This window comes from Echeneis naucrates, chromosome 6, assembly GCF_900963305.1.
Source record: "Echeneis naucrates chromosome 6, fEcheNa1.1, whole genome shotgun sequence".
Taxonomy (NCBI): Eukaryota; Metazoa; Chordata; class Actinopteri; order Carangiformes; family Echeneidae; genus Echeneis; species Echeneis naucrates.
The window spans coordinates 9,385,034-9,411,641 of NC_042516.1; the positions used below are offsets into that span (position 1 = coordinate 9,385,034).

General features: G+C 40.0%; 1 protein-coding gene across 1 annotated transcript in view; it reads right to left on the reverse strand.

Moving 5' to 3' along the window:
• The window catches only part of adamts16 (ADAM metallopeptidase with thrombospondin type 1 motif, 16), a 47,989-nt gene that overhangs the window by 13,281 nt on the left and 8,100 nt on the right, over nt 1–26,608 (reverse strand). The window contains exons 4-18 of the mRNA XM_029504491.1: nt 21,438–21,891; nt 18,916–19,118; nt 17,149–17,232; nt 16,234–16,393; nt 14,573–14,678; nt 14,044–14,181; nt 10,573–10,726; nt 8,217–8,312; nt 5,390–5,538; nt 3,570–3,742; nt 3,325–3,455; nt 2,821–2,944; nt 2,430–2,674; nt 2,099–2,234; nt 500–626 (exon numbers count right to left, since the gene is read on the reverse strand). Of these exons, the coding sequence (XP_029360351.1) occupies nt 500–626; nt 2,099–2,234; nt 2,430–2,674; nt 2,821–2,944; nt 3,325–3,455; nt 3,570–3,742; nt 5,390–5,538; nt 8,217–8,312; nt 10,573–10,726; nt 14,044–14,181; nt 14,573–14,678; nt 16,234–16,393; nt 17,149–17,232; nt 18,916–19,118; nt 21,438–21,891 (2,480 nt within the window). The remainder of the gene's footprint in view (nt 1–499; nt 627–2,098; nt 2,235–2,429; nt 2,675–2,820; nt 2,945–3,324; nt 3,456–3,569; nt 3,743–5,389; nt 5,539–8,216; nt 8,313–10,572; nt 10,727–14,043; nt 14,182–14,572; nt 14,679–16,233; nt 16,394–17,148; nt 17,233–18,915; nt 19,119–21,437; nt 21,892–26,608) is intronic.

The following is a 26,608-nucleotide window of genomic DNA, read 5'->3' on the forward strand; positions in this document are numbered from 1 at the left end:
TCACTAGCATGTTGAGCTTGTATAACTTTATCCACCTATTTGGCCTCTAAACCTAATCTGCCTCCTCATGTTCCTGACATGAACATGCATGCACTGAATGTGGAGCTATAAAAGCCAGCACTGTTTTTGGCCATCATACAGCCTGCAGGACACTTTATGGCTCTGCAAGGGAACGTCAATTGAACAACTGAATAACTGACATATCCTGAAGTCCAGAAGGCCCAATTTTAATTCTTTTTCCATCCAAAAGTATTTATCAGAAAAATATGAGGAACGGTCTGCACAGTTAAAATTGTTCTAATGATGTCCAGATTGAGAGCCAGTTAAAATCAGCGTAGACATATTTATGAGGTCATTTACAAGCTTTTGAGGTCAAATTATCATCGAGGCTTGTGATTCAATGCCTAAATGACTAAGTGCAGCTGTGTTCAAAGCACGAGCCATGACTACCACTACTACTATTACTAACTTCTACAACACTGACATGAGAGCATCTTACCTGGAAGGACATGGCTGGGTGTTGCAGGGCATCAATCCTGTAGCTGGTCTGGATTTGGGATTGCAGTAGGATGTGTTCACTTGCACTCTCAAATCCTTGTAACATGCTGACTTGGTATTCATCTGGCCTGTTGGGGATACATGGAAATAAGTTATTATTGAGAAAGGAGAATAGAATCATCATTTTGTGTCACTGTGTTTTCTCGACTGCAAATTGCCTACTATAAAATATCAGAAGTAAAACAGAATTATTGGATCACAATCACGGTACTGGATCAAAGTGCATTCATTGGCATGGTTGGAAAAAAAAGGCTTACGGTTCTTTATTTTGGAAGCAGCAGCTTCATAAAGTGAAATTTGGAAATTATCCCACTGCAACAGTGAAGCCTGGTTGCATGCTACTGTCTAAACTGCTTGACAAATTCCTGCAATATGTGAGAAGTGACACCTGTTTAATAACATGAAATCACTATGATACTGGCATGACTCTGTTGTTATTTTATTTTCTTCTTCACAGGTTAACAATCTTCTTTAAATGTTGTGAATTTTCTGTTCTGTTCTGACGTAAACACACCTGACCATGATCAGACTGTTTTTGATTTATGTGAAACTTGAGTCCCAGGTTCTCAGATCTCCTGGTTGGTATTCGGCTTAAGGCAAGGTCAATCGGCACATCTCAGTTCATACAGGTCAGTTAGTCAGTCACACTCTTTAATAAAGCAAACGACCCCCAACCTATAGTGGCCTACAATCAGAGCACAAAGAGGTGTAGGCGGTTAGGGCGAACCACAACGGACCAGGGTGGGGAACTTTAACCTGGAGGGTCAATCAACAGGAACTCTACACTGGGGGCTTTGTTCACACTCATGAAGCCAAGCAAGTGCAGGCAGATAAACACACATACATATGAGAGCACTCAAAGGGAAGTGTGTACGCGTAAACACCTATAAGCGCTCACACACACACACACACACACACACCCACACACAAAAAGACGCACGTTTATCTCCTGACCTCTGCTTACAAATTCCCATGCCAGGGGCTTCTCATGTCATTACCAGTCTTTGTACATGTTTCTTTGTGTGTATATGTGCATCTTATTTTAATACCAGGCCTCTGATGAAACAAATGCCACTGGTTGAAGTGGTGCGTGTATATGCTTGCTTGTTTTTGCATGTGTGTCTGTGTGTCCGCATGTAATGGCAGGTCTCCAGAGGAACAAGGAGAGGTCCGACCAGCCCAGAACAAGAGCTACTAATGTCCCCTCAGTAATGATGGGAACACTCCTCTCTCCATTTAACCTGCAGCTAAAAGCCTTATAGATCAGAGGGTCCAGAGTGAGCTGTAGATGTGTCTCCATTGATCTACAAACTGTCCTCTTAATCTGTGGGTTGGCCCAGATTACTTAAAAGGGAGCGATCGGTCCTTTTTCATCAATGCCATAGACTGAGATGAGGTTTGAGCAAACAGAAAAACATGTCACAGCGGCCTATCTCCTGTGACAACTTGGAAAAGTACATTTTGATCTATTTGCTGTGGAAGTGTAACACGATTGAAATCTACAAAAAAGGATTTTTTTGGCAGTCAGATTTGTTCATACCTCCAGCACAAGTTGCTGAGCACTGTGAGCGTATGATGGCCCACGTGTAATTGTGTTTCATGTGATTCTTCTTCTCATCAGATTTCTTCAGAGTGTATTCCCAATGTACCCCTGGGTTCCAACCTTGCAACAGCATCTACAAGACAAAGAACACGATGAAGATGACAGATTCAATAAAAGTAACATTGCATGCAGACACATAACTAAGATGTAGAAAAGATCTCCACAATCAAAATAATGCATAATTTTACAGTCCATTGGAAAAATTGCACAGAAATAAGTCACAGAACATTGGTCCAATCAATCATTTTTGTCTCTATTGATCTCAAACCTCAATGATCAATGTTCCATTGGTGGGACCAGTTGATATGAGGCTCTCTGGTCTGTTGTAGGGCCTCTTGTATTCAAAAATGGCACCAGCAATGGGATGTCGGCCTGGCCAGTCCACTGTCCAGTGTCCATTCAAGTAGTAGCGTCTGTGGGTGTCCCTGACTGCCAGGTATGAGCTTGATGTATTCAGCTCCATCACACGGATGCTCCGAGCCCCCGCTGGGATGGTCACCACTCCGAAGTACTCTGAACAAGACAAGAAGAGATTTTAGATAAGTATCAAAATCTAATATGCTAATACCATGACCTATGAAAACAACTACACAAAGTATTCTTGTGTATGAACTATAATGAAACAAATCACCAAGATGAATGAATTGACTTTTACGTACGGTTAGTGTAGTGCTGCTTGGTGTACTGTCCTTTGTAGATTTTGCAGGTGGAGTTGTCTCCTTTACATACCCCACAAGCATCAGGCACAGCTGTGGAGCCCAGCACTCGGTCACAGCCTACTCTCTGTGGGAAGAAAGCATCCCTGCTTTTGACAAAAACTAGATCATAAAAATAAAATGCAACTTTACATCATAAAATGCAATAAATTACAACAGATGAAAGCTGTAATCTTTCATCCATTTTTGTGGTGACAGGTCAGCTCTTCCTTCTTCATTACATCTGAAGTACCGGTACTTGTGAAATGTGTAACAAGGGTGGCTATTGATGTTGTCTACTGCTAAACCCCTTCTTGAAATTTATAGCTTGGCCTCAAAGATCCCACAAGTGATATTGTCTTCAGAAAGAAAGAAAAAAAAAAAAAAGTCCACCACGAGTTTCATGCTGTGAAGTGCTTCAGTACAACCATGTTACTGTGTCACTGCTTTTGTGATTTAAAGTATTACCTCACACAGTCCATCAATGCAGACGTTGGAGCTGTCCTGTGAGCACAATGTCCCATCCTTAACTTTACTGGCCAAGGCGAAGAAGAAATCGTAACCCTCAGCAAAGCAGTACAGCTTACAAATATCTTGATCTAGAAGGAAAGTATGTAACCATTAGGGCAAGAGAGAAAAACATGTAGGATTCTTCTTTTGTGATTTTTTTTTTTCAGGAGTAATTCAGAAAATGTATTCGGCGACTGTCTCACCATCGACTCTTGTGTATGGTCTCCAGGTGTAGTACCATCCTCTGAACTGTTTGCTGTTGAATTCGGCACACTGTTGCGCCCTGAAGTCGATGGCATTGGGGGGGCAATCCTGTGTGTTACAAAGTTTGTAGGACCTGGAAGAGCCCTCGCAGAACTTACCTCCATATGCAGGTCTGCAGGAAGGAACACGTAACAAAAAAGTAAGCTTTGCATTTGTTACTGCTTTTTTCAAATATAGTGTTTGACTTTGCAATAGTTTTTTTTTGTAATATTCTGATTTCTGGTTATATGTATGTGATCTGTTGTATTTTAGAAATCACAGAATTTCACAGTATTTTGGCATGGCTAATGTGCAGTCCTTCCATCAATGCATGTTATTAGTGAACTTCTCAAATTACAGGTGTATGGCTCGAGGCTGTGTTCCATAAAATCACTTCCAAGTGACAACTGCACCTCTATAAGCCCCCCAATCACATTGTCATTTTTCCATCTCTAGCTTTCAGAGTCTCTCCCTTAATATATCTCCATTTCAAGTGTTTGCATTAAATCTCTCCTCTGTCCCCCTCCCTTTTCCCCTATTTTCTCTGCCTCTCTCCCCTCGCCTGTCTTTGTCTTCCTTTCCCACCACCCCCATCTCTTGGTCTTTCTACACATCACCTTCTGTTTAATTTAGCCCACCACTTGTCAGGATCTTGGCATGACATGATAAAGAGGAGGCCTCGGCTTTTAGCACTGGGCCCCCCAACTGACTGGCAGCGCAAATAATCCTGAGTGACTGATGAGTAGGGGACTAAGTGAGCAGATAAGTGATGAAGCGACAGACCCATGTGAGGGATCTTCACTATTTTAATCACGTGTCTTTATATACTCATGGCCCTGAATCGAGCAATCACAAGAAGTACAGACCATCTCTGAAGTAACTCTCCAGCGAGTCCTTGGTGTAGACAGTTGTGTTATGGTATTTCTACACGTTTTACTGTATAACTGTTTACACATTCCTTGTAAAATAGCATTAATTGAATTAAATCCTGCAAAGTAGGATATGGCATGTCTATTATTAATGTGATCTGGACAGTTATGCTTTCTGAGCAAAAAAACAAAAAATTCAAAAAATATGTAAATGTTCAAATGTAAGCTTAGGCTTTGCATTGACATTTTAATGACACGACCTGAAAAAATGCCATCATTGTCAGTCAATGTTTTGCTGGGTACGCATATCTGCAACACAGAACATGTGAACATGTTTTCAGGCAAGAACAAGTGCAACTGCACTCAAATAGACATTTAATATCGCTTGAGGTGTTTAATTGAGCTAAACCTAAAGAATGGAAGAAGGGAAAAACAACGAGCCCGGCACTACGGCTCACCACTTTAAAAGCTGCAGCCATTTCATGAAATCCATGTACAAAAAAAGAAATACACAATCATTTTGGAGGTATGCACAACGATTTCTTTGCAGACACTCACCAAGATTAAAACATGCTAAAATAAGAAATGGGTAGACTTTGAACACCAAAGCCAAAGCTACATGTAGTTCATATTCTGCCAGCGCTGGAAAAAGGGTAAGAGCAAGTAACAACTTTTCACTTACTGTAAAAACGAAGTTGCTTTTACATTGAATGTCAAGTTAATCTTTTAGCCTCCCAGTTCGTTTTGCTTGCTTAACTCACTGACATGATAGTGCTACTAATGTTTTTATGACAGAGTGGTCTTGCCTGAAACTAAATCATGATTAATAATTAATAATTAATAATTATTAATGATTGTCCCTGTCCCTGCTTGGAAAGAAGTGTAATGTTTTTTTTGTTTTTTTTTTGTACCTGGGGTTGTTGCACTGCCTCTCTCGATACGTGACGCCACTCTCGCAGCTTCGAGAACAGGCAGACCAGGACGACCATTCCGACCACTGGCCATGCTGAGGCCTGGGGCCCTCATCGCCCTGTTTCACACACTGGCCCCTACGACACCACTGGAGTTAGAGAGGGAGAGGAATTATGAGTGGGATAAAAGGAGGCAGAAGAAGGGAGACATACAGAAGTGAAGAGCAGTGTTTTAAATTGTCACGAACATAAAGACTGTCCAACAGACCCTGCTCTTTATCTACTTTATGATAACTTTGTGTCAAACCGTAGCAGAGGCCTGTAAGAAGATTTCAGGTTAACTGCTTTCAAAAAGGTTGTGGTTCAGTCCTGTTTTATGTACACAGCAAAACTTTGAGTGTGCTGCTTTTTGGTGTGAAGCATCTACCTTGAGCTGTCATCAGCTAGAATTAACACAGTTAGGTCAAACACAGCTGAAATGTCGAAAAACTGTCTCATACCTCATAGACAAGGATTCTCCTAAAATAATACACTTGAAATTGTTATGCACTTTGATGTTTGCATTTAGCATTAAGCTATGTGGTATGTGGTAGAAAGTTTTGTTCTTTTTGTTCTTTAAAGCAGTAAAAGAAATCAGCGTGGTAATTTTTCTTTACTGTCTTCTCAACCATTTCAATTCTGAAAGAAAATAAATATATACATACTTTATATACAACTTCTTTCCAGTACAAACCAACAGTGGGGTGGGTGGTTTATCTGCCTTTTTGTAACTCGTTCATTAGTATTTATATTTTATTTCTACATAGATTCTGATAGAAGTGAAGCAGGTCGTGCAGACTTTATGCATGTTCACGTTTTACAACATTCTCCCCATGTCTATGACAATCTGGTTGTTCTTAACTTCTAATGATGGTTGGGAGAATACACAGGGGACCACCCTGACCAAAATGCTTTCCACCCATGAGCACTGCCAAGTCCATTCCATGAGGTAACCACGCAGGGCAGAAGAGGAATATTGAAGTGCTTAGAAATGAATGTGAAGAAAGAATGTTTGTAGAGTTGTGTATGAAACAATGGAGATGCGAGAGGATGTGCTTGAAAGTAGAGTGAAGTTATTTACTGTGTATGCTTTATAAAGGCTGAGTCATTAACTCACCAGCCAATCACATATTGTAAAATACAACAAGTAATGTGACAAGACTTTGCAAACTCTAAACTCTGCTAAGGCAACATTATGTCACAAGCAGTTTCCTGGTCCAGCACTGGACTGGATTTGTACATGTCAATATGACATCAGCCACAATATGCTGAGCTGCTCGCCTTGGAGTGATTTCAGGAACCTTTACAAGAACACACAACTTACTTATGTATATGCAAGTATTGAGAGCCGGCATATATTCAACTGTCCTTGATCTCACTGTGTGTTCATGCCTGTGAATTTTAACACACACGCACACACGTACGCATGCACGCACACCCTCCAACTAATCTCGTGGTCCTTGACTATGAGGTAGAACAGCTGATTTCCCCTTAGTTTTCCCCCTGCGGCTGAGTGCCACAGATTCCTAAGTGAGTCTGTCATTGTTTGTGTTCAGTTAATTGTCCCATGGAGAGAGAGAAGTTGGGTTTAAACCATCAAGTTCAATATACTGAGAGGCAAATGTCGATGAGGGGCTGTCAGGGGAGACAGGGTAAGAGAGCAAGGGAGCCTAAGGGAAAAGTCATCCTGAAAGAAGAAAAAAGAAAAGAAAACTAAGAATAAATAAAGAGCACAGATTGCTGTTCGGCTCCAATCCCAATGGTATATTTTGCCACATCAGCAACAAACCGATTGCAGCTGCTCCCTGAGGTAAAACAATGGAGGAAGACTGTGGTTCTTCTATCAAGAAGAGAGGGATTTTATTGACGCTGCACTCAAATGAACTCAAATCAAAAACGCAGTAAATTCGATTCAAACGCTTAACTTAGCTCACAAATGCATTTATTAGTCTGTGCTGGCTGCCGGGACACAATGACATTGGTGTGTAACACAATCCTGCTAAAATATGTGCAGTGTAACACAGTTCAAGGCCTTTTTTCTTAAACTGGCAAAGCTGAGTGGATGCATCAGCACTTTATGAAACCTAAGCCCTCAATAAATGTCACTCTCATAGTGGTATGTCTATCAATACATCCTCTCTGCCTTAAGTGCGTTGGAGACATCACTTAAAAAGTGCTACCTGCTCTCCTTCTGAATGTCACACAGTTAATAATGAATAATCATAACAATAATATGAAGTAGAGGTAAAATTTCATTGGTTTTGTGTGGATCAGTCTATTAAGACAAAGTGGGGAATCTGAAACTGTCACTTTCAATGTTCTTTTTTGTTTCTGTTGGTCTTGGAGAATCCTTTTTTCAACAAAACTCAATGGAAATGTTTGTGAAAAAATCTTGTTTTATGCCTTTCATTTGTGGATTTATTTTGGTTAGTCGTTGCCATGGCGCATATTAGCTACAGTCATATTTTTTTTTAAATGGTGTACTTGTATTTGACAAAACAAGGCAATGTTTTCAACACATATGAAATGCAAGTTAATTTTGGCTCTTTTGTCTAAGGGTGTGATCAAAAGCAACTCGACCTCCTGAAAAGATTGGGAATGAGGCTGTTGGGAACGCTGCTGGTCCGACTACTTTGATTGTATCAAAGTTTATAAAAACAGTAGAATAAAAGTGAATGGGCGCTCATGGCAGTCATGAGGTACCACTACTTGAGGTCACAAATCTTGTGAGGGTATCACCCACCCGCAGATACACACACAAACACAGGAAAAACACGTGTTAAATCACCATATCAGGGCCACAGGCAGAGCCTTCTGCAGCTGGCATGAATTTGGTCTCACACTTCCTCCCAACTCGGTGGCACCACAGAGCCTTGCAGATATCCTGGGACAACATGAGAGGGAGGGTAAGTCACATGGCACTGCTAACATGCTCTTTTTCTCCAAAATTCAGAAGTGAGACGTTCAGGATCCTACTCAAAACATCTGTAAACAAAGCCAGCAATGGGAAGAACAATAAATTATGATAACATTGTTATATTGCCTCTTGAGGGCTATTAAAACATGTTGATGGAAAGTTGGGGACGAGGGATTGTCTTAATAATGATCTCCTGGCGTGCTATCAGTGTGCAGCGACCTTGTATCTCCAAAATATTTATGCTTCAGTAGCTAGGATAACAACATTTTGGAAAAAAAAGAAAAGAAAATACATGAAATTTGGTCCAGTTGTTGCAAAGCATTGTTCCACAAGCAACACACCACACCTGGAAGAGCAAAATATGCGTGTCAATTGTTTCTGTTGCAGAATGACTGCACGAATATTTTAATAATAAAGGCATAGAAACAGTCCCCTGCATTTACGTGCATTAATAGGGAACAACTGTCTTACCAAACTTACATGATGTCATGGCTGTGCTTCTCTGCAGTAGTCTAAAAGATTCAGATGGGAGTACTGGGTGGTTTCCCTGTATGCGAAACATGGTCTGCTACATTTTCACAGCAGTTCTATCACTGTCCCAATGACTATATCAGATTTTGACAACTCAGTGCAGATGTTGACAGGCACCTCGGCCTCAGCTTGTAGCTGCCAGGATTTTTCATGGAATCCATCCCGTGGTCTGTTTGTCTGGCTGTTTTGCTTGCTCAGGCCTTTTGTAGCAGTAAAAATATTCGAGAGAAAAAGAGAGAGAGAGAGAGAGAGAGAGAGAGAGAGAGCGAACAATAGAAGGAGCAGACGAGGAGAGATAGTGAGAGGTAATGCACAGAGTGAGATATAGCGTGAGTTAAAGAGAAAAAGAGAAAAACACCCATGCATTCATATTTTTTTTTTTTTTCGTTTGCTGGGGTAACCCAGCTTTATCTGACCACAAACACCTTTGAGAGTACCGTTTGGCTACTCCACTGGTACTTTATCTTGACAACGCCTGCCAAAAAGTTTCACAAAATATGATTTCATTACACAATGAATTGCACCACAGAGGCTGATACTAAGCTGAGTGTTTTTTATGAATAACAAGTGTCTGGAAAGACAGTGAGGGTTGCTTGGGGATTTTTGTGCCTGCGCACCTTGCTGCTACCAGGTGCATGAGTAGAGACAGTTTGAAAACAGGGAAAAAAATGCATGATTATGTCAATGCTTAGATGGGTAAGGTAAGGAGGATAGCATGTGTCAATATCATGGGATCAGATAATAATCTCTAAGCTTCATGGAGCCTCATTTTCTAACTTCATGGAAGCCTGTGACCTTTGTTAAACCATCCACACTGAACTCCAACACACCTTTATGTGCTTAGAACTTAATTAAATTGATGTTTTTGAGAATATCCTAAACATTTTAACTGAAACATTGAGGGCATTAAAGATGTATTTTGACACAGGAAAACTGGACCAAAATCTCAAAGTATATATATATATATATATATATATATATATATATATTACTAAGCTGTCTTGCTGTGATAGTTGGAGGTTGTGGAGTGTGGGCAAATGATGTTGACACCCCCTTTATTCTACTGGTCGTCTGGCCATGACCATGTGATTTTACTGCTGTCAAAGTGCAAGTGCCGCAAGAAAAACTAATAAATATCTAATGACTCCTTTTGTGGGGGGTTGGGTGCGTCTTGGATTCATAGGGAGAGTATGATGTTTGATGCTGGATCACCAGCAACATCTTTAAAGCATCATAAAATGATGAAATGAAGTAACTAAATCCTAAGCAGGGTATCTCGAACAGCAACATCAGCACTAATGAGACAATGAGAGAGCAACAAGGAGAGATTCCCATTGGCAACTCTGTGTATGTTTAGTCATCCAACCCTGTGAGCATTTCATGGATAGGATTATAATTCACAGTCTGTATATGCATGTGAGAGAGCAAGTGTGTGTGTGTGTGTGTGTGTGTGTGTGTGTTGTGCACAAGGGCATGCAACCCTATATGCATTGTGTCTTTTCCTTTCTGTTTTTTTCTTTTTTCCTCTAACTCCTTTTGTTTTCCAAGGAAACAATTGCCATCAGTTTTTTTTATAAAATGTACCCAGGTTTCAAATAGTGTGTTGAGAAAAACTTTGAGACAATTGTGCCACAGAATTTTAAACGGATTTCTGAATCTGCATGGAATGGCATTATTGAGTCAAAATCTATATTACCTTCTTAAAATCGAGGGTGCAGAGTTTGGCCTTCTCCCCAAACTGCCATTTGCACTGTGTATCTGCATCGTACAGCTCGCCAGGCAGCTTCTCAGGGTATGGATACTCCTTGACTGCTCTGGGTTCATCTGATAAGCACAGAGCCTGGGCAGAACTGGGGGAGAAGAGAGGAGCGTAAAAGTGAAAAGAAAGGACCCATGATGAAGAAGGATGAGGGAGTGGGCAGAAGGGGAAGAGGTACAAATAATTATCAATATTAAAAAGAATTTGGTAACACACAGAGCACATGCAGATGTGACCATTCAAGCAGACATGTGATTCTGTGTTATGCTTCATTAAGCAGGTAAATGAGGCTCCCTGTTGTGCTCACAGAAAATCCAGGAGGGAGAGCATCAGTCCATGTATTCCATTGTTCCTCACTTTGGAGAGTACCATAAAATGTTTCCATGAACACAAAACAAGTTGCCAAACTCAAACCTTGAGAGTAATGGTATTAATGTATCAGACGCTCAATTATGACAGACATAAAAAAAAAAGCACACACACACACACACACACACACACAAAAAAAAACTTGCCTATATCACTCATATCCTAACAACAGCGGGGGTTTCCAATGTCAACTGATATCACTGGTTACTATACAGAGATGTTTTACTGCTTAAACACTGCAGGCAGGGGGAATATAATACAAAAATATGGTGGAAAGAGCATGAAAAGGCAGAATATGTTGGAATGATTCAACGTGCTAGTGAGTGGTCCTGATTGTTTTAGCAGAGTATTCGACTGTGTGTGTCTGTATGTGTGCACGTGTGCGCATATGAGATCTTCCATCACTTTATGGGTCCTATGTGTCTACAGAGAACAATAGCTGTTCTGTAAGTGCAATTTTTCTGATATTGTACATTATTCATATGATAAAGTTTCTGGAAAATGCATTATATTTACAGTGTGCATACATCGACAGGTGGATAAGTGAGACTGGTGCGTAAGCATATAGCCCGTGCATGCAGGGCCTCACTCACACATAAAATTACATGGCCAATGTAGAAATAATTTTTTTCCACAGCTGTAAGCACTGTGCACCACAAGATTATCATCTGCCAGAAAGAAATAAAAGGAATTAAAAAAAAAAAAAAGGGGGGGGGGTCTGAAAAAAGGGTCTGAAAAGCAACCATTCTTCTTCTTCTTCTTCTCAGATTCCCTGCAGGTCTTCTGACTCACATCTTCCAGATAAACAAAAATTGCCAGGCATTTTCAATCACCCATTGTATGCTGGTACATCAAACACAAAGTTATGTGGCAAAAGTCTTTAAATTCTTCATGATGTATGCAAATGACAAGAGTGGCATGATGAGCAATGGTTACGGACAGATTCTCACCTGAATCATTATATTCTATATTCAGTATAATCACTTCTGAGGCTGACAACTTGAAAAGTCATCCTAAATTTGTCATCACCTCTGGCAGTTAAGACATTCACCAAAATAGTATTTAATGGACCAGTTTAGCATTTTGCTCAAAGTCAGACAAGAAGATCAATTGCACCCTCAAGACTTCAGCTACATGAAGCAGCATCAGGCAAATGGTTTGCTTATAAACACACAGGGAAAATTAGCTAGTCTGGCTCCGTCCTCAGGTAACAGTTAAGTGTAACTTTTAAAGTTGACAGTTTTCTGTCTTTTATAAGAGGTTGTGCGCCTGACTGTTTTTTTGTATAGATTTGTGTAAAAGCTAAGAGCCACGGTTTCTTCCAAGTGTCCAGTCTTTATGGTAAATGTAAGCGAAGCTGAATATCATTCAGATTTGACAGTGTTATCAGCCCTCTCCTTCTAACTCTCAGCAAAAACATATATTTCCTAAAGAGTGACAAGACAAGCACTTTTATAAGAGACAAAGTGATGTTAGTTTTAAGATGTCCAGTGAGCCAAACTGTCCTTTAAGAGATGTTCAACTCTGGGAAAAGAAATAGGAGAATTTTGTAGCTTCCATGTATCGCTGAATTTCTTGTGCCTTTCCCTGATACAAACTAAAACAACTGTAAGTGGTTTTTTAAGGGGATTTTGTTTCTATGGCCATGAAAGTTGTCCATCCATTTTAGGAATGACAGAGCTGAGATAAAGTATCTGCCCATAGATACAGTGTTGGTGCAGAGGAGAGGCAGATTTAGAGTGACTGAGAAACAGAGGACTGTTGGCTGACACAAAGCTCCCCTCCACAGAAAATTAATTTGGAGATATCTACAAGACTAACTTGACTTAAAAGTTCACATTTTGCCAAAAACATTAATCTATGATAACATTCTGTTGATTACAATTAGGAAAATGTACACCCCTTTTTTTGTTATCATTTGGTGATTATACAGGAGGAGGAACTTTGGTTGGCCCAGTGGTGCAGAGATCCCCTCCACATGGCCTCAGGGGGTGATGGGAGTTTAATATAAGGCTGACAGGCCTAACAAGGGTGAGGTCACTCCAGCTCTAATAACTCAGCGAGGAAATACACTGTCTGTCTCCACCACTCTGAGAGGGAAGGCCTGACAGTTCAGTTAACACACTGGTAAATTTAGTGGAGGGCACTAGATGTGGTGCTATCTGGTTTCAAGTACACACACACACACACACACACACACACACACACACACACACACACACACACACACACACACACACACACACACACATAGAAGACCAGCCAGACACATGGACGCTATGTCCATGATGCTTGTTTTTCACTTGGGTGAGCAGGCTGCATCCATGAAAATTGAGTTATTGCATAAACACACACAAAAAGTCCTGTCTCACACACTTTCAGTCACATGCACCCTAACAATGACATATGCAGCCTGTATAACAGCACTTACAGAAGAGTAGCTGCACCACATCACTTAACTTAATGTTTTGTATATTTATACATTTCAGCCTCTTGCATGCATATATTCTGTAGGCCTGTTTGCTTTTGCGAAAAAAAAAAAAAAAAAAAAAAGCAAAGCAACTCCTTTAATCATTCCAACATAAGTGCAGTATTTCACTTGGCACTCTTTGGATCACAGTAGAATTTGAAACTGATGCATCTGCAGTTGACAAGTTTTTTTTTTTTTTTTTTTGCCACACGTGTTCATCTATCACTAACACATGTTGAATAATACAAACACAATGCATCTTGAAAGTGGCAATAGCCGAGGGGGGCTTTTGTTTTAATAATTCTCTTTTATAAACTAATATAGTGCTTTATACTTTTGCCTTTTTTGCCTCATGAGCACTTAACAAAAGCTGGAATGAAGATTTGTTCATTACTCATTGAGTTTGCCATATGGATGTGATGTAGCTTGTGTTCTGAAAACTGAAGACTGTTCAAGCAGTGCCACCCATAAATGTCTGTAATAACAATAAGTGCTTCTTAAATCAACTCTCCCAGGATTGTTTCACCACAATAAAGACACAACAGTAACGCTAAAATATGGGAGCTTACTTGAGGAAGCGACTGAGGTATTGGCGGCTGCAGGCAGACCAGGAGAAGATGCCATTGTGACCCGCTAATGTGGGAGACATGATGTTGCCTTCTGACTTCTTACAGACGTTGCCCTCCCCATCATGGACCATTCCAAAACTGTGGGATTGAAAAAGGGGAAAAAGATTTATCTTGCGCACGTTATGGCGACTGTGCTCCACACTGATTGCACATTTTTATATTGTATGAACAGTAAAAGACCAGCTGTAACGTAGAACTGTGTTTGTTGAAAGGGTGAACAAGAAACTTTACTACTACTACAGATTAATTGAAGGGTTAAAATCTCATCAAAAGCCTGTAAAAATTTGCACATATACATAAAAGATTGTCACTGTCCGTACTAAAATCATACGCTATATATATGCTATATTTTAAATGTTCATTACAACTCAGCAGCAACATATTTTTAGATATATTATATTTTATTTTATATATTTTCCAAAATGTGCTGACATGATGCATCATGAGACTTGGAGAGGGATGACCTTACTTGTGTCCAGATTCATGGGCGATGGTGAATGCCAGACCCAGGCCTGTGTCTTCATTAATGGTACAACTCCGGTACTTGCTGCACATCCCACTAATTGGAGCAAAACCTGCAAAATTGATAACAATGACCACTGTATTTACTCCAGATAACCTATTGAACTTTTTTCCAATGTGCAATGCATTGCCACAGATGAGACGCTTTAAGACAGGAAGCACAAAACATATTCTTATCAGGGCTGGTTCTGGATTGCATTGAGAAAAAAAATATCAGACGCACTTCAGCTGTGTTCAAATCCCTCCATATGTTAAAATATGAGACTCAGTGGGAAGATTCCCCAGACCCTTGATACCTTTTTAAGTGCATTTAAGAACATTCTTTCTCTGTCTTCACTTCTTTTTCTAAATCCTTCTTTCATTTTAAATTCCCTTTTACTATTCAGCTCCCTTTACGCCTCTCTCTTTTTGTCTGTCCTCACACACGGCACCCCTGGCTCTGAATCAAAATGGATAATACTCAGGGGGGGCTTGTTTAATGTTTTAGTCTTGCTGCCTCAGGGAGAATTTAACCTTGTGTTTTGCTATTTTATGACTGTAAGTCATTTGCTATAGAGTACAAAACTCCTACAGTAATGTTATTATGCGCATAACTAATGTTAATAACATACCTAAACATTAGCAAGCAGATTGACTGTGAGAACTGCCATTTAGTTGCTTTTTTTTCTGTCAGAAAAGAGGTAGATCGTTGATTTTATGTACGGGTTTTGAAATATGGAGGAAAACATTGAGGGATAGGGTAACAGTTACGCTCATAAACTGTGTTACATGTGGACTGATGACTGCACTAATATGCGTCACACCTTTGGGAATTGGTGAGAACTAACTATTTTTTGCAAGCACACATACTGACAAATGCGCACACACACACACTCACTCACCTTTGAACTGTTAACAGCGACTGGGACTAATGTTAGTTTCGACACTTTGAAGTCAAACCTTAAAACTAGGGTTTGAAGATTTGAAGGTTGTGTGTGTGTATGTTAGGGACACAAAAACTTTTTTTTCTCACAGTGTGGAAGGAAACAATGTGTTTGCATTGCCATTAGGACAAACAAGCTGTCTCACAATGATAGTTTGTATCCATGTATGTGTGTGTGTGTGTGTGTGTGTGTGTGTGAGAGAGAGTAAAGTAGCTCATCACCATACAATTTTTTGATAATTCATGTTCCTCTGGTTTTGCATGTCTGCATTTTTATTATTATTATTATTTTTTTTTTTTTACTGATCTTCATCATGTGAATGAACTGCTGTAAATTGTAATTGTAAAAGTTTAAAACGCCAAGTCAAGATGTAGAAGAATCATTTGTTTTTCATCTGATGTTAAACTTGATATCACATTAAGTTATTCCATATCACTACATAGATATGTAATCCTGAGGGGGTAGAGAAGATCTCAAAGCTTCTGATCTTTTTAACATCTGGTTTTCCTCCTAAGATTCAGAGCCACACCGTGTGACAGAGTGAGATTTTGTCAAAATAACTGACATATTCATATAAAATATCCAAAGCATTTCAAATTACAACTATTCGGATATTGTTACTAGAGAATCTGCCTCTCCATTTTTAACCATTACATGGAAAATGAGGGGAGGCATCAAGACGCACCAAGAGTATCACAGGGCTCATTCTTCCACGAGCAGATATCGAGTCCTGTGAGAAGGATGGCATGGTCATGACGGCGCCCCTCTCTTCCTCCCAGAGTAGACTGCCAGTGGCAGAAGCTGTTCAGCGTGTGGTCTGCATGGTGGTTGATCACCAAGCCATCCTTGTGAGATATATCAGATAAAAGGAGGCAGAAAGAGAGACAATGTTGTCTTTGTGGGAAGATGCTGTAAGCAGACAGTGTTTTGGATTTATTTTACAGAAATGTCAGTCAAATTAAAAGGTATTAACTTCCTCTGCCTCTTTATTCTCTCCTCAAATGCCAGCTCTTTTCCTAATGATTTACCAAGATTTACCAAGATATAAGACCAGCTGTATATCAGACACATTCAATATATGTCAAAGGCAACTGGTCAATGTAAGAAGGTACACTGATAAATCTACAATGAGTAGACACCGCAATCTTTGACTGTGAACTGCATTAAACTTCACAGTACTCCACCTGTTCCAATCCTCTCTGTTTCTTTTTTCTCAGCCTGTCTTTCGATCTCCTGCTCACTAGAAGAATTTCCCTCCTGAATTTGACAAACATGCGAGGAAATGTATACCCCATAATTAACCACTGTTAAAGTCCTTAGTTGTTGGAACGACCCCGGGAAAATCTCTCCGGCTTAAGGGATCTGGACTTTCAGGCAGAAAAACAAATAAACAGACTTGCAAAGGTCAGGGGGCTTAGAATGAGGAGACACACTGTTATTGGTTTTCTTTGGGTTTCTTCAACAAGAATGGATTCAAAATGCTCTCTGTGACAAATCTTCAAACCCCACAGTTGCCATCAATCTGTGTTGTTTGAGAACTTAGATTCTTGCGCATGTGAATATTCCACCTGACACTGCAGACAGGCTTTGAAATACTCACCTGTTCTTCATCCAGAAGCACAAGACCTACTATAGCTATGTTGATGTTCCCTCCTATTGTACCGTCTTTGAAGAGACTGGAGACCTAGAATACACAGAAAAAGATAGTGCTGCACATTGGTGTCTTCATTATTTAGAAACTGCTTTTCTTACAGCCCATTCATCAGTGAAGGTTCTGTCACATTGATACAAAACAGCTTAACATCTATCTAAAATGACTAACAATAGTTAAAGACTTGGCAACAGACAAGCTCAGCTGGTTCTTTCTTATCCAGTTAAACCTAGTGAGCATTGAGATTTTCAAAGAGATTAGGAGAGCTTGGTGATGTCAGGATGAAGTGTTTTTTTCTGTTATCTGATATGCTTTTTAGAGTCTACAAATATAAAGCCACACAAAAAGTGCTTAAACAGGCTAATGTTGTGTACTGTCTCCAAAATACTAACTGGAGCATCCCTCTGACATGCATTCATCAAAGCATGCATCTAATAAAATCTTCCTCATGATCAATAATGAAATTCTGAAATAATTGTGGTTGATATTTTGAGATATGCTTTCTGTGTGGGGACTATTCCACATTTTGGAAAGGTCTAAGTCAATCAGACCACACACTTTTTCATTCCTGGAGAAATACGTTTTTTGAGGATATCATAGCAAATAACTGCTGTTTCCACTTTAGCTTTTTGTACACACACAGATATTCAATCATAACAGTCAGGGGTTTAAAATCAGCCTCCTGATCATTCGCTTCGCCCCTTCCATATGAAAAACCCAGGTGCCACAAAGCATTTTTTCAGAAAACTCTCATGCATTCCTGATGTTCCTGATGTTTGGTCTTCGTCTGCACTGACTCATTAAAGACACACGGCTGTGGTTTGTGAATTCAAGCAAAAGCTCTGAGGTCAAAGAGGCAATCAAAACCACTCAGACAAACTAAGACATCCTGGAACACCAGTGTTTGATAGAGTTTCAGACTTACACACTTTAACAGATACAGTGAATCACTGTGTTTTTAACTGCCTCATAAAAGAAACAATCACACCAGTTTCCATAGAGCTTCAGTGTTTTGTGGTACATAATTTGGAGTGTGCGTTTTAAATATGCAATTACAAAATGTTTTCGAATGTAGAAAACATAAATCTACTGCTGCACATGAGATTTTATTTTCAACACATATTAAATAAGCTTTTCTGGGACGCATGAGAGCTGGCAGGTGGGTGAGTGGGTTGGGCGTTTTCTGTGAAACTCCATACTGCATTCAGGTGACTCCTGAGAGGCAGGCTGTGACTACTCCGGCTTGGTTTCTACTAGAGGGAACGATGTTTTCAAAATAGATGGATTATCTTTGGATTTGTCAGTCAGTCACTAAGTAGCAAAACCAGCGTGACAGAATTTGCTCACAGATCAGCTGAGAGGGACGGGGGTCACTGTGATCCACTGCAATGATCTCACTTAGATATCAGTTTCCTGTTTTTAAATGTCCTCCTCCTAATAAGCGAGGATGGAAGACGAGGGTGTCCAGTCACTAAATCTAATCTGTGGCAAATGTATTAAAACAAATACGTAGTCAGCAACTTTATTTAATGTGATGAGACATGCCAGCATACATTTGTTGTGCTGTGTGTTACTGATGTTAATTCTTACATATTGCTGGAACACATGGTGCAGCTGGTAAACAAACCCTTCACAACATGCTGGTATGCTCCCAATGATAATGTGATAGTTACCATTTTACACTGGTGTGTAAAATTGTGAAGAGGTTTCTCTTACCATATTAAGCACAGTCAGAACATATGTGGTTATGTTTTCATGGCCGTGGTTATCCATCATCTTCCTGTCCACCACCACCAGCGTCTCCACATTGAGCTTCTGACTGGATTGCTTTTTCATCAGCACTGCCCTTTTGTTCCTTGGGATAAACTTGTACTCATCTGGGAGGATAAATACGTCCTCTTCAGGAGGTTTGGGCATGTCTGGAAAGACAGATGGAGAGAGACAAATGAAGATCAGTTAAATTAACCTCTTTTAAACAAATCTAAGCAGTAATAAGTGATCAAACTGAGTGCAGGCTACGTGACACATGGCTGCAATGTCAACATAATTAGGAACAAACTGTGGGATAGTGCGTTATAAGTGATTTATGGGCGAAAAAACAATAGTGCTTACAATAACAATTTAATAGTAGTTATAATGTCCATTACAAATATACAATCCTTCCGTCCCACAACTGATCATACTGTGTGTTGCACAAGATTTGAAATGAACCCACAGCCACAAGGCAAATGGCCACCTTTGCTTGTGAGTGTTAACCAGTGATTCTGGCAACTAGCTGACAGCCATTCTGAATGATTAACTATACTCTTTCTTACATGACCTTATGTCATGGATAAAATGCAAACTGAGCTTGCTTTCTGTTGTTGACTCTGGCAGTCTCAGTGTTATGCTACCATTAAGTAAAGTGTGAAACCACAGAATGTGATGTACTGTGCATCTGCAGCACCTACAGCAAGTCAAACTTTCGAGCTGTGCAACTGTTTTACGAAGGTTTTACATTCTAAGGGCTGTCAGCTTAGCCCTTAACGAGATCTCTGAGCAGTTTCATATTCTGTAATCATAAGGCAAAGGCGGATGGTGAGATAATGGCAGACAAAGAGGATTGATGACTAAGTAACAGCTATTCAAAAACTGTCAGCTGTCACTGTTTCAATCCAAACTATGTTGATTACATTTTTTGAAGGTTTCCAAAATTATGTCTCTGTCATTGAAAGCTTTTCTTCTTAAGGGCAGCTCTGTAAAATTGATAATGTAAACTGCAATAAAAACAAGCTGATTGTGCAGACTTATTCGTGAAGATGAACATGTTACTCGTGATGAATACAGAGTGAATCTTGACAAATGCCCAGCTCTTCCCTGGTTTTAACTCTCCTTCTGAGGCTCGGCCACCTCTGGGAACAATCTAGAGTCAGTTCTACACTATGACACAAAGTCAACAGTACACACCAGTCAGAGGAAAACAAAGCCTAAAAACCATTGTGGCGTTCACATTATCATCTCTAATCTCCACTGCCATGTTTTTAAGTTATCAAAACTTTCACCTATCACTGCCTGGGTGTGATAAACTATAAAGGTTCGAAGGGTTGCTTATATAGGGGGAAGGCAGGTGAGCCTTTTTGACTGAGACATTACACAGGTGTCCAGTGATGTCACCCTGTTGGAATGTAAACATCTGTGTGTTTTCACACGGGACAGACAGCTGGGGTTCTGCAGGGTAATGGCGGTGGTACCAGTCCAATCCCTGCCGTCTCGCTTTCAAGTGACCCCCGTGACACCAGCAATGTTAACTGATCTTGTGGTAATTTCTTGAGAGCAAACATTAGTGACAGCGTAAAGTGATTATCGAACATTTCCCATAACCCTTCACAGGTGAAATCACCAGCGAATTCAACCGAAGAAAAAGTGATAGATGTAAACAGTGATAACCTTGTTCAGAGGTAACGTGCCATCATGTGAAATACAAATCCAAAACCTCCTCTGGTTGCAAAACATTAGTGACATTCTGACTGCGGAGTGTTTTTTGACTAAGTCATCTTGTTGCTTTTCTCTTGGACTAATGATGGGCTAATGATGGGCTAATGATGAATTAAGTGCCACCTGAAACATCGTTCCACACAGCGGTGAAGCGTAAGAGGAGACACAATACAACACTGCAGTCTTTGCTCTTGATGGTTTCTGCACTCACATGGTGATACTAGCATTCACATCAATTAAAATTAATGCAGGAAAATATTCTGTTGGAGACACATCTCTCTGTTCCCAGTACTGTAAGCAGCCGCAACCCTGTGAGGCTGGCCGCTAACAGAGTTAACCGAAAATGTCAACAAAGAAATTATCATATGTCAGCCTTTTTCTTTTTCTTTGTGAAATTGGAAGTGGTGTGACAGTTCCTCAAAGTGTGTTTTAACCTCTCTGAGTTCAAACCACTAATTTAGTTAGACCTTGATATTTAACATTTCTATTATGACAGTGCCTAAAATATGTAATGCGATAAGTATGTCTAGGTGGGAACGTTCTCCTCTAAGTGTCAAATGTTGACCAATTTGTAGAAGTCAAACACAAAACTAATGAAATTTGTGTCACTTACAGTGCACTCTATCTCCCTGATTATTCAACATTTGTGTGAAGACGTTGCAGCAGTATTTCATGCACCTCATCATGAAGCAGCAGTGTATGATTGTTCTAATGCTGCTTCTAATGTTACATGTGGACCAGAATGATAAATTGCCCTTACATACATTTCTTCCGTCTCCCGCAGAAGTGTTGCCTCTGCTGCACCCCGTGTCTGTAGTCGTTGTCAGTGCGATGGCTGCTGCTGTGATGACTACTGCCATGATGCTCTATCTTTTGGCCACGACTGCTGTTGTTGCCATAGCTGCCATCGTGAGACCGATGCTGTTTTTGTTGACTCCTGTGATGATCTCCTTCACTAACAGCCATGTAGGTGGAGCCTGTCTGTGAATTTGCCGATCTCTTTGTGACAAAATGTTGATGTGATTTCTGAGAGGCTGAATCTGTGGATCGCCTCCAATGCACGCGTGACTGATGACCTCTCCACTCTGTCTGAGGGACACTCTTGTAGAGGATATGCGGCTGGTGACTGGAGGGTGCTGTGAAGTTCTCTCTCTGGGCCATTCTCATGGACACAGGTCGCAGGAAGTAGTCTGCATCCTGCGTTCTGATCAAACCTGACTAGAGTTAAATCAGACAGTTACATTAGCTTTACAGCAGTGATCTGTTGGGTTAACACACTCGAGGTATGAGACCAAAAAACAACAAAAAAAAAAAAAAAATCACAATTATATCAGTTTGGGGTTGACATCAAACTGTATTTTGTAAAAAACATAACATTTGCCTTTATTTTTACATGAACTTGTTCTGACCTGTAGACTACATCTTTAATAATTAATATCTGACTCTTCAACAGCTGACTCATTCTCCCTCACTGAAGAGCAGCCTAAAGGGGTATAGTCATATATCACAAAGAAAAAAAAAACCTCAATAACCATCTTCAGCTATTCGCTTAGCTACCCATTCTGTCTCTGTCACCAATTAGTCGAGATTTGACTCATAGGTCACTGTGAACCTGAACCCCCTGTCCCCCCCACCCCAAAACCTCAATTACTGGCCATGTTTCTTCATGTTTAACATCTGCTTTGCCGTTCAAGGTCAGATGTCATCGCAGGAAAATCTAAATAAGACTTGGTCGGCTAGGCTTTCAAACAAAAGGGCTGGCGTGAGGATGAAAGGCGGTGGCATCTCTCTCCTAAACAATGTGCACACTGGAGGCGTTCAAGGTTTAGTCAGTCAGATGTATTAGAAAAGTTGCACACAAAAACAGCACCAGAGGATGCTCTCATGAGATTGATTTGTTTTCGAAGCTACTTATTTTTAGGGTCATGCTAGGGTGAGGGCCACATTTTAGTTTTATTTTTACGGGCAGTGGTGAATGTTTGACAACAAACATTTTGACAACAGCTTCAATAAAACATCACTGTGTTTAGGACTGATCGGAGTTGTGAATTGCTATTGCAAAGTTAGCTGGTTTGGTTGAATATTCATCCTGAGCTTTTTGTTTTACATATACGGCTGTTAATACAAACGTTGGCTGTGCTGTGACACCGAAACTTACAAATAGGGTGTCATGTTTTTGATTTCAGGAGACATGTTCAGGGAAACCCATTGTAAACTTTTAAAGCCTCGGTTAGCATTATTCTCTATCTCTGTTTCAGTCTCTTTGGGAGACACTTTTTCATGTCTCATCTTCCATTTTCAATAAATTTCTATCAACACAGCCAACTCAGACACTTGGAGATAATTTTCTCTTTCTCTGTGCCTCTTTTTCTTTTTTTTGTCTCTCTCTGTCTTTTCAAACACCCACCACATCTGTGTTGACAGTCAACTGGCACATAGTGCTTGGACTATAACTGCACTTGGCAGTAATAGCATTTTCCCTAAAATACATCTAATTGACTGCAGTGTCCTTTTGTTTTTTCAAAATGTGCTGTGAGTGGAGTGTGAGGTCCTTCATCGCTGCTGCCTTTCTGCTGGCTGAAAGGATCAGTCTGAAACAGTGGCAGTGGTGAGGCAGGGGCTGTCTTTGGAAGTTTCAAAGAGAGCAATTGCACATGTGCGACTAATGTGTGTGTGCTCAGATCTGTCTGTCCAGATCTTCATTTAAGTAGGAGTGTCACTTGTTCCAATTTTTCAGAAGAAGAATTTGCTTTTTGATGTTGCTTTAATGATTTTCTGCAATGATTTCCCCTGTTTCATCATCACTTACAAAACTGGGCTTCAATCTCTGCCAGCCTATTAACCACAGATCAGGAAACTAGAGTGAGAGAGTCCCTGGAAAATACAGTTAGTGCATTATGCAGTGAATTAGAAAATTGTGAACTCAGTACATATGAAGACCGGCCAATACAGATGTGCCCGCTGTGACCGTTGTGACTGTACAGTTTACAGTTTTCATCACGTACTGTGGAAAAGAAAGCTATCATGCAGTCATTTCGTGATTGTGCATCATTAGTTCCACAGCGGCTAAACTGGCGTAGTGGCTTGTGTCCTTATTATGACTGACAGTTTGCAGCAAACACGAAAACAGAGACTTCAGAACTAATCCATGCATCTGTGTGACTCCTGACATGTTACGCTGTCACAGGAGCTCATGGTCAAATGCGGGGTGTGCTTGTTGAAATCCCACGGTTAAGTTTTATGCCCTCACTACAACACAGTGGGGAGCGGTTGCTGTTTACAGGTGGTTTTGTGGCAGATAATGATTGTTTCCCACCCTACAGTTAGTGGTGTTTGACAGACAAACAATAACCACAAACAGCAATGAGGAAATATATTCAGAGACATATTCACAGCCGGATACGTGCTGTTTTGGCCTGTACTTATTATGGTGATTACAATCTTTTAGGCCTCTTTGAAAATACACATTTATAGAAAACAATGCTTTATAATGAATTCCTCAGACGGTGCACATTTTGCTACATCAGCAACTTATGATCACTGTTATTTCTATGCTCTGTTTTAAAATCCCTGAAAAAGCCTGGGAATCCAGGACAAACATTACTTCTAATTCTGACTATGGGCAATTGACTTTGATGCAACACAGCAGTCTGCTTTGGGGAGTGAGTGGGAGCAGGATCAATTATTGAGAAAAAGAGAAAAGAGAGAGATCTTTACTAATGCATTACCACCTTCCACTGTAGCCTGCCAGCGGTCAGAAATATGGTTCTTTTCTGTCATTTGCCATTATTGGCTTTATTTCTGGCCAGCACTTACCAATGGCAGTTTAATGAAATGGGACAGATAAAGATGAGAATCCATGGTGGAACTAGACAATTGTGGGTCTTCCACCTGGAGTCGTTACAGAAACTGTCATGTTCTGATACGTTAAAATAGTAGTCTGGTGTTGACATATTTAGCTGGTTGACATTCAATTGGAGGGTTGTCAGACATTTTCAGTCAAGGCTTCACTTTTACTTTTGAATAGTGCACTACACTGTTCAAATGGTGATGTTGCTATGTATGAAGATGAGTAGAATCTTGCAGAGGGAATGATGCCGCCTCAGTCAAAGTCAACAAGCAAGAACATCTTCCCAGTCAGCATCACAGACATATATTATATTCTATGGTGACTATGGTCCATCTTTGGAGCACTGATGCTGAGATTTTGATGTTTATGTAGTTGTCACATTGGTGCAAATGAGATACATGTGGAATTATGATCAAATAGGCCAAGGAGGTCTTAAATGAGATTCTAATACCAGGATCGTTCAGCAAAATCAAATGTAAACATTGTCTTCACTGCTCATCTGCATATACTGTATGTAATCAGAGTACATATTAGATGATTGTTTCCAATTTTCCATGCCATTTTTCAAATTTATGTGCCAATTTTAGTTTATTTATTGAAGATGTCATTTCATCTTTCATCTGTCATTTTTGTGTGGTCTTCACATAAAAATCTTTTAAAAATGTTTTTGATGCAAAGCTGAGCTAGACATGAGCTATAGTTTGGCTTGTGTTTGTAGTCTCAACATACTGTAACATGAGCCATATGTTTGTTTCTCCTCAAGATAAATTAATGCGCCTCATTTCTTTAAAAATCTGTACCTATCTTTATGTTCTTTATGAATAAGATATTCAAATCCATTGTAATAAACTTGTGTTAGCAGATTGTGTAATTTTAAAATAATTTTGTATATTGTGCGTATAACACAGCCTTAAACAAAGCAACTTGGATCCACAGCAGCAAGCAAATCCTACAGATTCTGCTTCTATAATGTCTTCAGTCTGTGAAGCCTGTGCGGCCTTATACAAAACAGCGCATATGTGTATGCAAAGCCACGATATTGAGAGAATAGGTCACACTGGTGCCTTTTCTAAATAGCCAAAGTCATCAGATTACACACTGAGTTCTACGAGGTGCAAATAGCAGTCATAAAATGCTGAAATACTACTTGGGAGGGCGCAAACAGCTGGACTCTCTGGAGTCAGACGCATCCAGACAAGCAGTGACAGGAATGAGGTAGTGGGGGGGCAGGAGAAAAGGTAGAAAAACGGAACTAAGGGGGGAGGCATTCAGCACATTACAAGGTGCACCTGACTGTGCTTTCTTTTTGCTTGCCTCTGCTTAACTTGCTCTTCCTGCTAGGAAACAGGGCAAAAATGTACTACTTTATTTGCAAAAGTATGACTCAGGCTTTTGGTCTGAGTATTAATTTTAATTCAATCCAAGCATATGAGAAACAGAACATGTCTCAGAGTTTATAGAATAATCAGATTTACTTATTAACCAAAGGTACTTTCATGCATTGTAAGAAAAAAAAGGCAATCCAGTAAATGAACGAAAGTATTTTCCACCTAAGGATTAGAAAAATAGTAATAGTGCATCTGACAGGTGGAAGTGCAGCAGTAATTCTTTTTGGTCTTTGGTGCATGCAGAACTGCAAACTGATTCCACTGTGGCAAAACTTCTAGCTGAGGCCAGGGATTCAAACTGAGTGTTGACAGGGTTATTGAAAAATTTAAAATGTTACTCAGACAAAACACTTCAGCAATAGATACAATGTTTTAACCAAATGGCAATTTCACTTCAGGCTGAACCTTAGTCATCAGTTGGCTAGATATACAGAACACGTTGCACAAACTGGAGTTATATCAATTTTGAAAACTACAAACTGACTTCATTCCAGAGACACGTCCATGACTCAGTACTTTATCTGCTTTCTATATCTTAAAACAACCTAAAGTAGTTTTTAACTGGTGACAATCCTTTAAGAGCTTTTGATGTATCTTACGTTGAAAATTGATTATAGCAGCCTTCCAAGACCACACTGCATGCTTTTCAAAGAATCATCACATCAATAGACTATACCTCATTTATTCTTGGAAATCC